Source organism: Triturus cristatus, chromosome 6 (assembly GCF_964204655.1).
Source record: "Triturus cristatus chromosome 6, aTriCri1.1, whole genome shotgun sequence".
Lineage (NCBI taxonomy): Eukaryota > Metazoa > Chordata > Amphibia > Caudata > Salamandridae > Triturus > Triturus cristatus.
In genome coordinates, this window is record NC_140589.1 from 658535817 (window position 1) to 658554339 (window position 18523).

The 18523-nt window shown below is 42.2% G+C and overlaps 1 protein-coding gene across 1 annotated transcript in view; it reads left to right on the plus strand.

Moving 5' to 3' along the window:
• LOC146817700 (uncharacterized) overlaps positions 1-9072 on the plus strand; it is a 49246-nt gene extending 40174 nt beyond the window's left edge. Inside the window, exons 2-5 of the mRNA XM_085609665.1 lie at positions 2884-2961; positions 5079-5188; positions 7074-7178; positions 8525-9072. Coding sequence (XP_085465791.1) covers positions 2891-2961; positions 5079-5188; positions 7074-7178; positions 8525-9072 — 834 coding nt within the window. The 5' untranslated portion in view covers positions 2884-2890. The remainder of the gene's footprint in view (positions 1-2883; positions 2962-5078; positions 5189-7073; positions 7179-8524) is intronic.
• The last annotated feature ends 9451 nt before the right edge of the window (positions 9073-18523 follow it).

Genomic DNA, 18523 nt, shown 5'->3' on the forward strand with positions numbered 1-18523 from the left:
TAGATAGATAGATAGATAGATAGATAGATAGATAGATAGATAGATAGATAGATAGATAGATAGATAGATAGATAGATAGATAGATAGATAGATAGATAGATAGATAGATATTTCAAATTTAAACAAAAATCTCTTTCTCGCATTTAAAAATTCTATTGTGTAATGCATCAGCCAAGGGAAATGTTTGGTTAGTTAGAAGATGCCTTCTATATCACAATGCAGTTTTTAAATCCAGAACCCTTTGAGCAAACATAACACTATCGTATATGGTAAATGCAACATCAAATCTTTACCACAGATGAAATGTTGGCACAGGTTTATGAGGTAAAAAGTGTACACATTTTTATTAAGGAAAAATGGTGACAACGAATGTGTGCGAGGTACAGAGAGAACAATGTTATTATGGGATTTTCTCTTACTACTCCGCATGCGTAATGCTGGTGCTGGGAACATTTGAGAATGCGCTCTTGTTCTGGGTGGTTGTGCAAGTAGTGCGGATATCTATGCATAATCTCCTGCATGCCTTTGCTTTTTTTCCTTCTGCCACTAATATCTTCATGACCAAAGCATGGTGCCACACTCTTCCTTCTAAGTTTTTCAACGTTCTTGACCCTTCCGTGCCATGTCTTGAAAGCATTTCAACATTATCTAGGGCACAGACAGCCTGTCAATCATCTGAGGGTGTTTTTTAAGTGAGTCAGCAAATTCATGGAAAGTAGCCCCAATAGCACGAATATCCTACCGCACCTTACTCTGTTGTTAGTAAAACTGATCCCTCCCCGGTGCCCTGCATTAACCCATGCCAATCACCCCCTGCCATATGCATGCCTGCCTGACATGGTCACTGTGTTAACCAGGAAGGACAGAAGTTGTATTACTGAGGTTGTGGGAGCAGACTTATTAATAGGGGATACCTGTCCCTCACATGGGTTGTGTGCTCCCTCAGATGATTGAGAGAAGACTGGAATTGTACCTTCATGGGAGGAGTGTGTAGGAAATTTTACAGAGAGACTTGTGATTTGAGGTCAGTGTGGAGGTACTGCTGTGTAGCCAAAAGTAGCATTAATGGCTGCCTAGCTAACAGCTAGGGACTGGCAGTCCTTAGAATAGATTTAGGAGGAACACTATCCATCCGTGAAGTGGTTTCTTAAAGATTGTATGTGTAGGGACAACAATTCCATCCTCTCATCCAGGTCCTCCCGGACCAACTACTTCTCCTCTTCTCTCCTTCTTGGTGAGAAATTCTGTTCTTGGATTGCCCATCATCCGCCGCTTTCAGTTGGTTCAGCATCATCAATAAGCTCAATTTTCCCAGTACCTGGAAGAAGAAGAAAATTTCAAGTGATGAAGCACATGAAAGGCAGTTTTACAGTGCTGTAATAAACATTGTTCTGCAAATAAAAAATAAAGTCAGTACCAAGTGAGACTAAATCAACTTATGCTAAAACAGTGGTTTCTTTATTATATCTCAACAATGTGGACTCACCTTCTCCGGCCACAGAAGTTATTTTTTGAGGGCTCATGTGAGATCAGCTGCGGAACCTGGGCCCTCGTAGTTGGTGTTTTCAATGTATGTCCAGATCCAGCAGCTAAAGTAGCAAGATGTAGGTTCAATTGATATTCTCAAAATATATATCAGCATGCCCACCAATGCAGATGCATTAGAGAAATATACAGGAGCTTACACATCACCATGAAATAAACCTTTAGGGATTTAATTTGCTTACAAAATGAAAACAAAGTTAGTTCCCAAATTTACCTGACGAACAGATGGTTGAGGACCTAATTGCTTTCTCCAGGATGTCCCCTAATACCCTAGTTGAGCATGTTTTCAAGGTTTGCACCAGGAGCTGTTGTATGACAGAAGCTAGAAGAAGAGAGACATACATTGAGGAGTAAGTCATTGTAAACCAAAGCAGATGTTAGGTACATTCTTTGACTACTTACTTTGAGAGGCTCCAAAATTGATATTCTGCAAGTTGAAACAAGGCCTAACATATCTCATAGTACTACCCTTACAGTGCCACATTTCAGGGCTGCACCGAATCGGTCATCATAATCAGTCGCTTGGAAATGTAGTCCATAGAGCTGTATGATTCAGGTATCCAAATACATTTTGGAACCAATTCAGAGAACCCTATTGGTTTACGGGCATCGTAATAGGTCATTGGGAACTGTGTACGATTCTGTCGGCAACAAGGGTTCCGAATCGGATTCGGCAAACCTGAATCAGATTCCGAGCCCTTTCGAACGGGATCATAATCGGGCCTGTAGTTGGGGTAGGTAAGGAGAGTGCCACTTAGTCACAGACAGTGTCAATGTTTTTTGGTTTCTAATTCATGTAGAGAATTCCAGAGCACCCAGGGATTTCAGTGGGGTTAGGCCAGTCAGAAAGAATTTAATTAAATGGTGGTCTGGCCATACACAAAGAGAAACAGTTATATTGGATACAGTTAAGTCTGTGGACCAACCCTGATCTTATGTGTGACCTTTGATATGTGTAGGTACGAACACATATTGGTCAAAGTTGAGGCTGCTTGGTATGTTGGTCAGATTTGTAGCTGTTTGACCACCAGTATCCTCATTTGCCCAATAGTTTAAGTCTCCAATAAGTAGTAATTCAGCGTGGTCAATAACTTGCTGGGAAATGGAGTCTGCCAAAAGTTGGAGGAAATTGTTGCATGTGGCTCTGGGGCCTGTACAGAGGATGCATATCAAGAGGGAAGTTATCGTATCTAATTTGATCAAGATGTTTCTTAAAGGCCACTGCAACCCCTCCTCCTTTTTGCCTGTGGGCCGGTTTGTATAAAGTAAGCAACAGTTTTCGGGGAGAGCTGCTGTGATGTATGGAATGCATTAATCTTTTAACCAACTTTCCTTTAGGAGCAATATGTCTGGGGATTCAGGGTCGAGCAGTTGGAATATCTCGAGTTGTTGCTTGACCAGTGAGCGGGTGTTAAGGTAAGTGATTGTAAGCATTACGAATAATGGGGATGGGTGTGGGTTTGCTGTCAGAGATGGTATTGATTGACAAGGTCTGTTTATGTAATTCAGTAGCAGAAGGGTTCGGATTTAGGATGCCTAAGTTACTGAGTTTTGGCAAGAGAGAAGGGTCTACTTGGTGGCTCACTGATAATAGATGTCTGAGGTCGTTGGAGGAGTAGGCCAGTTTATGGGCATAGTCGCTGGCCCCTGCCCCTGTTCGGCCACAGACGGGCGCATCCAGGCTTGCCTTTGGCGTGTCCACTGCATGACCGCGCTACTATAGTCATTCAGTACCTGGGAGAGCTAGCTGGCTCCTCCCGCCTCTCCGCTGATTGGTGGCCTTCCACAAATGCAGTGCAAGTACCACAAAGTTTAAATACGCATTGGTGTGCCTTAAAAATTCAGATTATTTTAACAACAGATTCTAATAAAGCGCTCTTGTGCTCGTGACTCTGTCTAGAGACGGTATTAGCAGCACAGTATCCCTCTAGTATGCAGCAGTGCTTGTTACCTGCGGGACCGCGCTGCAATTGTCATTTAGTAGGCAGAAGAGAGACAACAAATCTAAAATTCACCAATTATTGCCAGCTGTAGCCAAAATTCCTCCTATGAATACATTTTTACTAGACATGAAAAATAGGAATAGGAATAGGTAATATAACTTAAGAATGTTTTATTTACTTACCTGAAGATATCGAAGGTAATGATTGCAGGAGATGTTTGGAAAAATTATTAGCGAAGCTTTTGAATAACAAATTCACAGAAAAGCTTTAAATTGATAAAGCAAAAAGAACAACTGATGGACAGAATATTCAACAATGTCAAACATTCACACCAGTAGAGAATTCTGGGCCTAAATCCATTGTTTTTTTGCTCCCATACCATTCCAATTTGAACCTAGCCATATGCAAAACAGTCTTGACTTTGTTCCCCATGGGAACAGTCCAGCCTTAACTGCTAGGCCAGGTCCTCCCTGGCCAGAAACAAGCATCCTGGCCAGGCTAACTTGACTCCAGGATCCTTGTTTCCAGATTTCTGTACTGGGTGAATGTTTGTCATTAATCAGCATTCTGTCCATAAGTTGTTCTTTTTGCATTCTTCACCATGAATGGGACGGGTATGCCCAGATGTGGGTCCTGTGCTCGCCATGCCACCCGAACCACCATCTGCATCCGCCTACAAAGGGTGCAGCCCCATGCACAATTGGGGTGGGAGCACTAGTTTGTTTATGTGCAGCACAACTTCCCCTCCACCCAGGCAGCAGACGGCAGGGCTAGTAGCATCTATACCATCAGGGAGCAGAAGCACCATTGGAAGAGGATGCGCTGGGCTGTTCACTGCTGTTCTGGGATCCGGCACATCCAACAACAGCTGATGCACCAGTGGGCAGACATACTGGACTTGTTAGACCTGCTGGGTGTGGAGTTTGCGGGGCTTGATGAGTAAAATTTTTGTATTGTGTTCTATCTATGCTAATATTCTTTTCCCAAATAGAAAGCATGCTTCTCACACTCAGGCAATGTAAGTTTATGCTACATATATTATGTGATGATCATCCTAGAGTAGACAGGTGCTCAGTGGCGCTACATAATCCTACTCAGATCATTAGCACTCACTTGGACAGTTTATTTAAGAACACATGCAGAGACTCCTCTGTCCTGTCACTGAGATAGTGGTAGTTATTGATATATTAGTAAGCTAGTGCATTCTTCTCTCACTTCTATGTGCCTTTATTTTCTGTAGCTTGTACAGTGCCAATTCCCAACCCCAAGCGATTTCCCAGTGATGTGTGGTAAGTTACTAGTAATTATGCATGCATCAGCATGTATGTATTGAATAAAAGGTAGACTGAGGTGACCCGTCAAGGTTGAGAGATCGAAAATGAGATGAGGAGCAAAGATCAATTTTTGCAATTTAGTAGTTCCAATGTACTTTAGGAAATTTGGAGCAGGTTTAGGAAATTGGTCCACAAAAGTAATAGTAGAGGAAATCTGATTCATAAACATCAAATCAAATGTGTTTGCCTCTCCCAGTCAAATTTTTTTTGGGGAGATTAACAGTACCACTAATCTTTTTTGATTTTTTTTATTTAGTACATCAACACCCATGGGCAGTTGGGATAGGGCGAGTACCACTACTGCGGCGCAGGCGGGTGAGGGGGCTGGAGTTGCCTTCATGAGTGCAGAGGGCTCTGCTGGGACCAGTAAGTCCTCCTGTTAATATATTTCCCTATCTTGATTCTTCTTTTACTGCACCTAATTTTGAATTATTTTTTTTCCTTTTTACTGCATGTCCCCTAATTTTTTTTCAACGCCACTTTGATCAGTTTCCTAAATCCTTCTTGTCTCTACATTATTTAACTTATTACTAACTTTCTCTATATTTTAAGTTTCTGTTCTTACTTAAAAGCGATCTGTGCTAGTCTGTAGCTTCCTTTTTCTTCAGTTTTGCCAGTAGACTGGTGGTACAGTAAGAGTCAGAGAACTAATTTTAGGTTAGGTACTCTACTGCGAAGATTGGATCAATCAATCAATCAGGGAATTATAAGCACACTGCTCACCCGTGAGGGTCTCAAGGTGCTGGGGGGAGAACAGCAGTTCCATTCAGTCAAAAAGCCAGATCTTGAGTGCCTTCCTGAAAGTGTTCAGGGAGGGAGCACGTATGATATCTCTGGGGAGATCATTCTAGGTCTTGGCTGTGATATAGGAGAAGGCTCTTCCCCTTGTTCTGGTTCTGCGGATGCCAAGGGGATTTAGCGAGGGCGAGGTTGGCGGATCAGAGGTTTCATTTGGGTTTCATTTGGGTATGTGGAAGGCGATTCTCTCGTTCAGGTATTGAGGTCCTGTGTTGTGGAGGCATTTGTAGGCATGGGTGGGTATCTTGAATGTGACTCTCTTCTCGTCTGGGAGTCAGTGGAGGTTCCGTAGGTGATGGCTGATGTGCTCATGTCAGGGGATGCTGAGGACGAGTTTGGCTGCGGTGTTCTGTATCGTCTGGAGCCTGTGGAGTGGAGACTTGTTGATGCCGGCATATAGGGCGTTTCCGTAGTCCAGGCTGCTGGTTATGAGAGCGTGGGTAACTGTCTTCCTTACTCTGGGGGGATCCATTTGAAGGTCTTTCGGAAGATCTTGAGGGTGTTGAAACAGCTGAACGTGACCGGGTTGACCTTCTTGTTCATGGAGAGGGAGGTGTTGAGTATGATGCCAAGTTTTCTGGCATGGTCTCCGGGGGTCGGGGGATGCCGAGTGTGGTGGGCCATCAAGTGTTGTTCCATGCTGATGGGGTGGTTCTTAGTACGAGGACTTCTGTCTTCTCTGAGTTGAGCTTCAGGCAGCTGTTGCTCATCTAAGATGTGACGTCCTGCATTCCTTTCTGGAAGTTGAGTCTGGTTGTGGTGGTTTCCGTGGTGAGGGAGAGGATGAGCTGGGTGTTGTCGGCGTAGGATACTATGCTGAGGCCGTGCTGTCTGATGATGGTTGTGAGGGAGGCCATGTAGATGTTGAAAAGGGTTGGGCTGAGTGATTATCCCTGGGGCACTCCGCAGATGATTTCCGTGGGTTCGGAAAGCATGCCCAATTGAGGTATTCTATGCATGTTTGTTGAGAAGGCTTTCGTTTTTTGCTCATGCTCAAATAGTTCTGTTAAACTAGAGAGTGGTCATGGTCACGGTAGACCCCCCCATTGTTGTGCATGTATTATTATCATGGTATACAAGCAGTTAATGACTGTGCAGAATGGCTGGAAGTATGACGAGGAGGACTGCCCCATTTCATTTGCCAATAACTAAGACCATATGTCTTTCACTGACCAATTATTGAACCACTTCATTGCACTTCGATAACTCAGATTCAATATAGCTCTACCCCTCGATAATTAAAAAAAGTTTTTGTTTGGCTTGACTACCTGGCTTTTCAATGATTGTCAACCAACAAAATGTCCAGTGTGATATTTTGAATTTTGATAGAAGATTAGGATACTGTAGCCAAACTGTAAGGATGTTTTGTTTTGTGTGGTTGTATTTCGCTTTAAAAAACCAGGGGGAGGTTTATCTGGCATCTGAAATTATAAATGTGTAATGTTTTTTCTAGCTGCACAGACCACCAGTGCTGGGGATGGCAGCACCAACAGAGGGTATGTGGCTGCAGTGGTCACCAGTGAGAGGGGAGAACAAGTGGCAGCAGGGATGGGCAGTGGTAAGTCACATTGCTTACTTGTTGACAATTAGTAATATACTCACTGGAGGGCATTGACTGACTCATGAACAGCATCCCTCTTAAGCCGATACAGTGGGAGTTGAGTAGTTATGTCCTCTTCTATCTGCAAGTCAGCAGACAAAGTTTCATAAATGAACTTTAAGAATGACGGGTTAGTGGGAAAGACAGAATGGAAGGAGAAAGGATGGGTGACATATATGTAATACATAAGTGAAAGGATACATGTGTGAAAGGATGCATGTAGGTGGGTGATGATGATAGGAATCAATCTGCAAGGATGGTTGAAAGGAATACTTGGGTATGTTAAGGAAAAGCAGGATGGGTGAATAGAATGGTTGAAAGCAAGGAGGCATGGGTGGGTAAATGGATGTTGGTGAAAGGTTTGTTCGGATCTATGTTTAGATGGACAGATTGATTGGATAATGAAGACTAGTTTTCTATGGCAAAAGAGTGGATGAGAGAATGTAAAGCTCAAATGGTGCAAATCAAAGCCAAGTGTGAAGATTAAGAATACAATAGGAAAAAATGCAATGCTGAATGGATAAGGAAATTTGATTAACTTCTGTGGATGGGATAGTCTGTGACGAACGTTGTACAGCTATATCCTAGTCCTTCATCCTTTCACTGAGTGAACTGCAGTACATTGCTTTCCCCACTGTCTACTTCCCCAAAACGATGCAGGTTATGGCTGAGGCAGTTAAAGGTTAAATAGGTCTGAGTTGATAAAAAAACTACCATGCACAGAGCAACACGAGGATTCTTGTTTGGCAATCCCTATTGACAGCTTGTACGACCAGATAATAATATAAAATTGAACTACCTTGACCCAAGATCCAAAAGGCTTTCCAAACCTCGCAGACAGTGAGACAAAGGTCCGATCACTTTGAACAGTTTGTAGTGACCTGATCTCCTATGAAAAATATGCAAATTATAAGGTCACATGAGAGTTGCTAAAAGAAAATTCAAGTTGTCTGGTCATACTAGAATCATTATTGTGGCTACAAACTAGACCATTCATTAGTAACTGGACCTAATTCGTGAAGTCCCAAAGCACCTAATACCTTTACTAGGAAATCCTTCAAAATAAATAAAATAGCAGTTTTATCAAACTGGTGTGCTGCTGTATTTATTCTGCCTTAATTCCTTTCAGACAGGTAGAGCTATTGAAATTTGTCTTTAGTTTTATGAGAGCAGTTAATGGTTACTGTGACTCTAATAACATCAAATGGCCCTAGGGGACCATCAATATACTGCTACTGTGCCACCCACTACATCATTTTAAACACGTTTTTGGCACAGAGTAACAGTCTTTTTTTTCTTTCTAGCTGCTCATGTTCACCAGGGACCAGGTCACCAGGATGCAACAGCCCGGATGTGGCAGCGGAATCTGGAGGCAATATGGGTCGAATACCAGCAGCTGGTGTCCAAGGATGAAGAGGAGGCAGTGGCTCAGAACCCGAGCCAGGCCCCAGCACCTCCAGCTTCCCGACCACATCATCAGAGCCGCAGTCTGCAGCAGCTGCCTGCCATTCAAGAACACACACTGCTGCCCCTCTCTCAGTGTCAGACCGCACCATACTTCTCTGTGTCCTGTCCAGCCTGGTGCAGATTGACACCCGGCAAAGAAGAATGGACCAGCACCTTGAGGAGATCCTGTGCCGTGTCTAATTCCCTCTGCCCCTTTCTTCACTTTTTTTGGGTGGTTGGGACTTGCTTTTTGTTGTGGGTGGGGAGGATGGGAATGGGAGTTGGTATCAGGTTTCTGGACTTTTTCATGGACAATAGTTGGGGATGGGGATATTTAATTTGTTTGGGGAGAGGGGTGGGCCAGTTGTTGTTGGAGGTGGGTGGAAGTGGTGGCTTTCTTGTTTGACTAGAATAAAAAATATTTAGTTTTTTTTATTTATGCCTCCAATCGATGTTTTTGGAGGTGTTTTCTTTTTCAATGCTGCCTTTTAGTGCAAAGTATTTTTTTAATTTCCTGATATTGTGTGACAACAATTAGGTATGTGCTATGCTTATGTGGTGTTCTTGGCCTACTACTCTCCTAGTCTCCGCAGTCTGCAACTATATTGACCAGTAAAGGAGAAGTGGGGGTTTGCCATTGCCTTTCTTACAACATAACAATGAACTATAGTTCTCTTATTGAATAGAAAAATCGAGTGCTGCAGGGTTTCGCAAGGTGCAATGGCTAGCGCACAACAGTGTAGGAATCAGAAGTCTCACTCGGTTAACTCAAACTGTAGGATTTTAATCAGGATTATTCATTGCAGGCAAATAAATAGAAATTAAAAAAACTGAGTTAGTGTGTTATATATTATTAGCTTAACGAACACTTGAGACCAGACTAGCATACAACAAAGAATACCTGATGCAGAATATGCAACAAGAAACAATACTAAATTAGTCAGGGAAATGGTTGGTGAGCTAGTATTTTGAGGAAACAAAAGTGACTCTTTGTCTCACATTGTGATTCGTTAGGAGTACTTAAAGTCTGGAGTGGACATGGTTACATGGCTATTGGTTAAGCATTTAACGTAACATACAATGCTGGAATGATGATACTGATGAATTATGTTCTTCTATGTCTAAAGTATCTATCACTTTTATGTGTGGCTGGGTAAATGGGGCAAGTGTGGACTATTGTTTCATAAATAGGATTAAAACTGAAGATCATGCACTGAGTTAGTGTTGCTTTCACCACATCCACTCCACCAAGTGATCCATTAAGGGTATAAATTAAGCCACACCTCAATAAATCACACAGCCCGGGGGAAGAGGGTAGGGGTTTGATGAAGGGATAGTAAGGGGGATTTGGGGAAAGGTTTGACAAAGACAATCCTATACAAGGACACTGAGCAACTAACCATAATAAATCTGTTATGGTAGGAAAAGGAAATGAAGCAATGAATGCAATGCAAACCAAACAGTCCATCTGCCCAAGGGAGATTACATTATATCTAAATGTTCTGTTACCTAGTTTTTAAAGATAGCAAATATATGACAAATTATGTAGAAGTCAAGCGAACAACACACACAGTTATAATGATTATTAAAAGCAAAATGTATACTGTATTGACAATTTGGGAGTTCCATCTGCATTCTTCTTGGACTGTCCATCAATCATGTGTGCCTGGCTGATGCGGTCTGGTGAGCTAAGCATGGGTATTATGGTGCTTTTCCAGTTTGCTACAGGATAAGAGAAGGCCTGCGGATTGTAAAACAAAAATGATATTGTAGAATCAAAGAGAACGTCAGAAGAGAAGGAGTCCACCGAGAAGACTCAGAGACAGCACGAGGCAGAAGAGAAGAATAGTCCTTTTTTCACTCATTCATTTTATGACTGATGTGTGAACAATTGGGTGGGAGCAATTTACAACCAAACATCACACAAAAGTGGCCACATGTAACTATCAATATCTGACTGATTAAACCCTCAACTGTCATGCTCATAAATTCATCATCATCAGAAATCATAAGAATAATATGTAGCCTAACAGCACAGGCATATTGTGATGATTATTCATGACCACATATCTGTCTCCAGTTACATACTACAGGCCCCCCACCCAACCACCACTTACCTTCAAATTTGAGCCAGACAGCACTGAGCACATGCACCCAGCAGCATCGCATTTTCACAAATCAAGTAAAATTAACGCACTGCTCTAACCACTCCACAGAGTTGGGTAGGCCACTTTAAAGACATCACTAAATCGGTTGGTTTCAGTGAAGTTGAAAACGTCCTTCTTCTGGTGGCAGTTCTCAAAGTAGTCACGCCCTTAGTCCTTCCTTTATCCTTCTGACTCAGAGTCGGGTGTCCAACTCCATTATGACTGAATCTGGACTCAAATGCAATGGATCGACCTGTAGTACATAGCTGTTGATGCAAAAGAAGAGCAACATGGAGTAATTTTTCTGTGTAGACTAGATTTGTGTGTGTGTTACCTGAAAAGACTGGTCGGGTTACTTTGAGGAATGTGAAGAAAAGGACAATGCAGTGCGGAGTAGATCCAGCAAACAAATCTCGCTAAGTCTCAAAGGGGAAGGAAAAAATCACCTTCAGGAAATTAAATGATCATCCGTAGTTAGGCCACCAACAATGTAAATCATCACAAATACATTCAAGCATAATAGTTACAGATGAACAAGCACCCAGAGTCACTGCCTGCCACCATATGAATCATGTCAACACACTCACAAACAAAAATCACTCAGCATGTGATGCATGCCATTTACCTGTTTCTCAAAGTCAGGCGTGGTCACCATGGTAGATTGCCGATACAGTGTTTTTTATGAAACAAACATTTGCCATTCTTATATATCCAATAATGTGGGGCAGTCCAGCTAGGGGAAAAAACTAGGAAAGGGTAGATAGGTATGGGATGAGGCAGGCACAAATGTTTATCTCTAATGTCCTTGAGGGAAATGAGTTTAGGGGGGGCTTCTTTACTGCACACTGGTGCCACTCCAATCTGGCAATAGAATGTGTCTAAGATGGTCGAGCTGCATTAGTCAGCCAGACACAAAATAATGTTCCAAGAGCTATATTTTTTTGTCTTTTTTGGGGACATCAAAGCGGATCAGCGATAGAGAGAGAATGTTCTATGGTTTGGATGCCAGGCCTAGTAGTCAGGAAAAAGAGTTCATCCACAAACTCAGTAGGTTTACCCAGAAGTAGGTCAGTTAACATACTACTTCCAAGACCTGAGTCTTTCCAGTCACCCTCATCTTCTACCTGTCGTGCATCAACTATGCAGCAATTCGTTAGTATAAAGTGCTGATTCATTTTGATCATGTTTAATCTCTCTACGTTGGGGCAAGAGACTGGTCCTTCTCAGTGTGACAACTGCACCAGCAGCACTGAAAACACGCTTAGTGGAGACACTGGCTACCCGGCAAGTCAGATAGTTTATTGCCAGCCTCCTGAGCACTGGCCAATAGCACCTCTTCCCATACCAATACAATAATGAGTTTTGATCAAGATATACCTCTGTTGGGTCATCCAGATAGGCCTGGACCATCCGCTCAATAGTCATTTGTGCCCCACCTTGCTAAACCTCTTTTTACTTCGCCTCCCCAGTAGACGTAAGCCCTCCGAGTAGAAACCAATCATATGCAGGTTTTGGGGCTGACGCTCCTGTTCCTGTTGTTGGTGTTCTTGCTGTTGGTTTTGGCTGCTGTGAGCCAACAGCACTTCCCTCAGGCTCTGAAGTTGAAGGCTGCACTGCAGAACGTGTACCCTGGAGTAGTGGGCCCCTAAATCCCTGCCATTCTTTTTCTATCTCACTGGCTTGCTCAGCAATCCACTTTTTGTCATTTGCAACATCCCCGTCTAAAAAAGGAATGAAAGTGGACAGTAATAGTTTGTTCCGTGGATCAAAAATTGTGACACAGTTGTAATGTTTGGATGAAACAATGTCTCTTTGCACCCTTGCATTAACAGATAGCGAAAGATTAAGCTCCCCACCAACTCATACACATCTTTGTTTTCCTTCGCACCTGGGTATATTTCAGACTCCTCCTGTAGCTGGTCCTGTGGCATATACAACAACGGGATAGCTTGGCCCATGGTACTGTCCTTCTTGCTGACTTCCCGTGTGAACACCACAAAAGGAAGCAGCATCTCTGTCAGGTATTTGACTAGGCCCCATTGGTCCATCTCAATGATCATGCCTTTCACAGTTGCATCCCCTCTTGGAATGACATATTTATTGATCGGTCTATCATTCTGTACTCCTCAAACAGACATTGCAACATGTAATAAGTCGAGTTCCAATGTGTTGATACTGCCTGTATGAGTTCTTTAATTGGCATTCTATTATCACACTGAATGACCCTAAACTGCTTCCGGGCTTTAAAAGAATGACTGAAATGAATGCAGATTCTTCTGCAGGTGGACAGTAAGTTGCTGACTCTGTCTTCTTTTTTGAGGAAGCCCTGTACAATGATGTTCATACAGTGTGCCAAGCACAGGACCCTGAAATAGCCACCATCTGCCATTGCCATAACTATATTACTGCCATTGGTCGCAGCCATTCAAAGACCTTGTTGTTAAAGTCTTCCAAGATGTTTTCTGCAGTATGGGATTTCCCATTGCGACCATGGCTACTGTTGCTTGCTTTCAAGTGCTGTTACAAATCTCAGCAGTGTCAACACCTGCAGATATAATTTTTTTCTAACCCCCACAAAAGAGATCCAGTGTGCAGTGATACACATGTAATCAGTGGCTTGGCAACGGGTCCACATGTCTGTTATTAGGTGGATATTGTGAGCAGCACTCTGCTGCAAAGCTTGCCCAAACAATTCCAGCACATCGTCTGGGAACCTTCATTTCAGGCAGTTGGGTGGCACAACTTCTAGAAAAACCACTCCTTCCCCCCAAATAAGAAGGAGGTCCAGGGCTAACATTTTAGCCAGCTTTGCATTGTACAATCATGCCATTAGGTGGTTGCGTTCCTACTGCCCCTCCTGTCTAAACATGCCAGGAGTAGTAACTTGGATTTTTTTCTTTTCTGGTGCCACGGATGCAGGTGACTTCTTGAGAGCAGACAGTGGTAGGCTCAATGTGTGTCTTAACGGGGCATTTACTATACTCTCTTGCCTTGGTGTCTCGACCTGAGTCTTGTGCCATTGCGATGTTGCTGATGTGGGTGATACTACTGCACTGCTGGGGACAGGGCTGCTTTACTTGAAGAAAATGTCTTTCTTTTCTTCACCTTCCACCATGATCGGATCGGATTCCCTGCTGAGCCTTTCACCCCCTTCACCAACACCACTTGCAGTTTTGTGGCCGCTAAGGTGCGCTTCTCACTGGATTGTGTGGTGTTTTCTCAAATGGCTTGTTTGGCCTCCGGTACCATAGTTTGTACCAATCTTAACCTGACTAACACTTGCTCTGCAAATGGAGCATATCGCAATGTTTTGCTCCTTCTTACTAACCTTAAAGTAGACCCAAACTGGGGAGGGACACTTTCTCACAGGTGGCACTGCCGATGCTGGATGAACTGGTTGAAGGTTGACATTTTCACATTTTCCTAATTCTACTGAGGTGGATGTGGATGTAGGTCGCTGCCGGGACTTTGCAAATTTGGCAGATGGTGGTGATGGTGGTATCTGTGGTGCCACATCCCTCATAGCAGGTTGGGATGGGGTAAAGTTGGTCTCCACTGGGGCTGGGTTAACTTTCATGATGACCGGCTCATTCTAATCCTCCTCCTCTACATCCATAAGTCTAAGGCTTTCAGCAACATTCCTTTTCCCTAACCTCTCATTGAGTGTCCCACTCTCAGACTGATGTGGGATTCAATTGGCGTCAAGATCATTAGAAGGGGGGCTTGGAGAAGAAGATCGTGTACTAAACCTCCTTTTTCTTGCTGGAGATCTGGAAAACAGTGGATCTTCTGAAAAATTGCCTTCCTTTACATCCTCAACATGAAGCTCAATCTCCTGATCTGCTCCTACTTTGGGAGGAACTACTATTGCTGGCTTATCTGAGTTTCCTGCAATGATTGGCCACTACTTTGTGAAAGAGATTAGTCAATCTTAAAGTCATTGCTCATCAGCATTGCTGTGATTAAACTGGCTGCCTCTGAGATAAACATGGGCCTGGGCTTAGGTTGGAGTGGGTCCTCTTATGCGGGGGTATGCTTCCAGATTGCTCCCGGGAAACCTGTGAGGCAGGAACAGGTTTTTTTTTCCAACAATGGTCTGGGCCGACTTACCAGCTGTTTTAAGCTCCTTCTTCTTACCATTGACCACTTTCTTGGTATCACTGTTCTTTGGAGCCATCTTGAAGCTGTCAGTTGGCAGTGGCACTTAGCTTCACTAGTTGAAGAGATGTCCCTGCTGTGTGGTCAGGTCACGCTTCACGTCGTACACAGGCCTTCTGTCTGGCAATAATGTGGGTGATGTTGTCTCTTGTGCACTTAAAAGCAGGCAAGCAAGAAAAGCATCAGTGAAATGTGGCATTGCTGCAGTTCAATGAGTAGCACAAACAAACAATATAATTTAGTGTGTTCACTGGTTACTTAAGTTATTAAATAAATATTTAACACTACAGTGGATCCACTATGCATTCGTGAAACCACACCTACATAAACTTTAATGGTGTGTACACTCAGGAAGGATAAAAAAGAGCAACAACAACAACATACAGATGTAAATGTTTGCTTTATGTGCATCACATGAAATAAGGCACTCAGGGAGGTGCAGCTGACAAATAATGACAATGGAATAATCCCTAGACAATGATGCACATATAGCATACAAGGGGCTGATACATTGATGCCAGATGTTATGAGAATGGTTAAAAAATGTTTTTAATTTATTTAAAAAACTAAATAAAATAATTAAATAACTAAATTAAAACACTTAATCTAAAAAATGTAAATTACATTTTTAACAAAAAAATCTAAAAAAAAATGAAATTACAATAATTAAAATACTTTTTTTATAAATAAATGAAATTATTCTCAAGAATATATAATTTATAAAACTGCTATCGCATTTCTCATCCATCTATGCTAGCCTATGGCAAAGAACGTGAAACCGGCTAATCTAGTCGTACCTGCGCATTCACTTCGCTTGTCTCTGGTGATCAATCGTCCGGAATTGCGGGCTTAAGATATCCGGTTCCATTGACGGTCACCGCCCCATCCTGGTGTGCGATTAGGTCACTCCCACGCATTTAATGTACTGGCGTTTGGGTTCCATTCGGTAAATATTCGTTCTTTGATCCGTGGAATTTGGTTTTCTGTACACTACGAATTGGTACAGTTGACATTATCCGGACTAATTGCACCTTGCACTTACGACCTTAACCAGTTTACATTACGGAGAGCCTTCCAAGGGCACTTCCTGTTTTGGAACATATTTTCTATTTAATGTGCCTGCAATGGTTATGGATAACGATCGCCTGTCAGCGTTCCCTGTGATTTCCTGTGGACTTATTTACTACATGATCTCAGCACTTTCCAAATTGTAGCCATTGTCCTGATGATGACCTTAATTGAATAAGGTCGAAACGCCGTCGACATTCCAGTGTAATTTACGGCCACCTTAGGATTAAAACCTTTAAACAAATTAATTATTGTATTTATGTTATTTGATTATGATTATTGTTTGTTTCCATTTTGCGCCGCTTCACGCTGTATATATCACTTGTGTCACTGCACTTATCACTTGCACTGAGCACGGTCAGTACACAATTGGTGTGTTTCTTGGCTACTTTAATTCAATTGTAATATAGTGCTGTTACAACTATTTGCATAATAAAATAATGCTATTTTTCTTATCTTGGTCTCTCGTTTCCCTTTCTTTATGATTTATGCATTTATCTAAAATTGCCTTTGTAATTACTGGTTGAGACATTGATGGCAAAGGCCACACTCGCTGGATGCACAAAAAGGACACAGACCACATGGTCACAACAACCAGCAAGGAGGCATGAACACACACAAAGGACAAATGGAAGGCTATGGCAAAAGCACACTGACTGCCTATGCAAAATGGCCGCCAGCCATTCAATAAATCAATCATTATATTTATTCAGTCTGGTGAGAAATAGACTATAAAAGTACATATAAATATTACACATAGCCGTAATCACACATAAGAAGTTTAAAAATAATCTTACATAAGAACATTTTAAAAATATATATATACTCATACACAGCTTTAAAATTCCACAATGCACTAAATAACCATTCTTATAATATGTATGAAGTGCTAGACCACATTGCATATACGATTCTGACATAATTATCTCATCATAGGTTTTCTAGCACTAATAGCAGCTTTTTAAAAAGTGCAGACACAGTAAATAGTTTCAGATGACCTTAGGAATTGTAGGTAGAGGAGAGCTGATCTACATTGTCGGACACCTAGTAACAGAGGTGTCAGAAAGTGCTTTCGTGCTAAACTGTGCAATTTGCAAAAGAACATGAAGTGCAATAGTGATTGTGCAGAGTGATTGTCGCAGGGATAAGTGAATACTATGTTTCCATCTGGATCTAAAAGTTAAAAAAAAAATAAGGACCTGTGTTTTAACCCTCCTCTGAAGCAAAAAAGAAGTGACTACTCCCTTCTTGACAAATCCAAGGATAAGTACAGATGATGTTCCTCTGCGTATAAAAAACTAAAATAATTCATGACAGAGTCTTTAGCTAACTCAATTTTCAATCTTGTGTTCGCGCAATAATCCTTAAACAATATATTCACCTCCTCCCTGGCATTTTTGGGTATACAGCTGGGATCAGTGAACCAGGAAGATAGACCCAGCGATCCAAAGGTATCCCGTATGTAGCTCAACCAAGGTATAGAGCAAGCCTTGTCCAATGTTAAGCATAATATCCTTACAAAGCTTATCTACTGGGTTTAGCTAAATGCTAACCCATAATAAAAGTGGCGCCAGTTGAATGTAATCTGCTATGAATCCCTGGTTTAATTCAAAGTGGGTAATAATGCTAGAATTGGACAGTGGTAGACTCAGCATCCATCGCAAAAAGTGTTTTTTCTCAATCTGCAAAGAAAAACTTTTACTAAAACCCCAAACTCCTGCACCATAAGTAGCTGGGCTAATGCACTGCAAATAATATACCTTCAGAGAGGTCACCCTAATATTCGGTCCAATTAAGTTACAGATTACACTGGCGGTTTTATTAAATTTAAGGCTAGCTTGGCTAAGATGGAAGTTCCACAACCCCGATGAACTGAAAGTTAACCCTAGATAACACAAGTTGTCAACGCTCATCAATTTATGCCAAAATACACCCCTGCCTCGCACCATTCCTCAATGGAAGATCACAACAGAGCTCACCATGGGAGTTTAAGAGGACTTTAGCTGAAAGATCTAGATGTAGAGAGTACAAAAATGTTACCAAAGGGGGGGTACACCTTGTTCCAGCAGCATTAGCCACATGATCACAACAAGAAGCAGGAGGCCTGGAAAACATAGAACACATGCAGGCCAATGGGGAAAGCACACTAGCTGGCTACACAAAATCATCTCCAGCCATATGGTTACAACAACAAGCAAGAAGGCATAGGGAACAAACTAAGAAGAACACATGCAGGCATATGGTGAAAACCCACTGGCTGCCTACACTAAATGGCAACCAGACACATGGTCGCAACAAGCAGGAGACCTGGAAAACAAACAACACATGCAGGCCTATAAACATTAACTATTCAAAACGGCCCCTGGCCATATGGCTCGTGGAACAAAGGCAATTGGTGGTCTATGGCAAACACACTCACACACTAGCCATACAAATGAGGCATTCATTGATGCTAGATGTTATGAAAATGGTTAAAAGAAATTA